The sequence below is a fragment of the Bison bison genome, unplaced genomic scaffold (assembly GCF_000754665.1).
Source record: "Bison bison bison isolate TAMUID 2011002044 unplaced genomic scaffold, Bison_UMD1.0 scf7180017847294, whole genome shotgun sequence".
Taxonomy (NCBI): Eukaryota; Metazoa; Chordata; class Mammalia; order Artiodactyla; family Bovidae; genus Bison; species Bison bison.
The window spans coordinates 103,103-104,141 of NW_011477867.1; the positions used below are offsets into that span (position 1 = coordinate 103,103).

Genomic DNA, 1,039 nt, shown 5'->3' on the forward strand with positions numbered 1-1,039 from the left:
GCGGTCACCGCCGCCACCTCTGCCGTCCCCAACGCCACCTCCTCAGGGCCAGCAAGATGCAGTTTGAGATGCACGACAACGTGAAAGGCAAAGGTGGGATCGCTGGATGGACCCTCAAACCTTCCAGTCCCTGCACCATGGCCACTTCCTTCCCCTGGGCACTCTGGCTTCGAAGACAGACGGCGCCTGCTTGCACCCCAGAAGCCCTGAAGCGCGGGAACCCAGCACCCCAAGCCCAGACCTGGAGGAGGCGGTGGCACGTCTCGGCCCCGCCCACATGTGGCGCCAACCTCCCCTAGACCTGCAGGATGCCCCCCTCACCCCTAGCTGAACCAGACATGCAGGAGGCAGCAACTCCGGGGACAGAATGAGGGTGGCGATGCCCAGAAGTGGCGGCAGGGACTGGGAAGACGCAGTGGTGTCCCCTCGATGGGCGGCCTGGAGGCCTTGCCCGGACTGCCCGGCAGAGGGAGGGGCGGCAGAGGTGCCAGGGCCGGGGAGGTGCTGCGAGGCTGCCCGCTGACCCCCGCCCCCTCCCTCTGCAGCCATGTCCTACCCAGTGACCAGTCAGCCCCAAAGCGCCAGCACCTGCTACCAGACCCAGCTCAGTGACTGGCACACCGGCCTCACGGACTGCTGCAACGACATGCCCGTCTGTGAGTGCCCTGTCGCTCTCTCTCCAGACCCGGGAAGGAGCGGGAGGGGAAGGAGGGTCACCCTCAGCTTCACCCTCCTCACCCCACTCCCCGGTCCCTCCCGTGGGCCCTGAATACCCGGTCTCTAACCCTCCCGCCTTTCTCCGACGCCCGACACTCCCTAGGATCCTGGCTTCATCACACCTTCCAACTCTCACGGGGACCCTCCTCGTGCCCCTTGCACCCTCGACTGTTTTCCTTGTGGCTCCAACTCCTTCTTTAAACCCTCTTTCCCGCTCTAGAAACCCTTACTCTTCGGACCCCTAATTTCCTCTGGGACTTTCACTTCTTCCAACACTCAGTTGCCTCTGGGACCCTCACCCCGCGCCCCGCGGACCCCGCCT

The 1,039-nt window shown here is 65.0% G+C and overlaps 1 protein-coding gene across 1 annotated transcript in view; it reads left to right on the plus strand.

Moving 5' to 3' along the window:
- Positions 1 to 56: 56 nt before the first annotated feature.
- Positions 57 to 1,039, plus strand: part of CNFN (cornifelin) — a 1,376-nt gene continuing 393 nt past the window's right edge. The window contains exons 1-2 of the mRNA XM_010842612.1: positions 57 to 93; positions 546 to 680. Coding sequence (XP_010840914.1) covers positions 57 to 93; positions 546 to 680 — 172 coding nt within the window. The remainder of the gene's footprint in view (positions 94 to 545; positions 681 to 1,039) is intronic.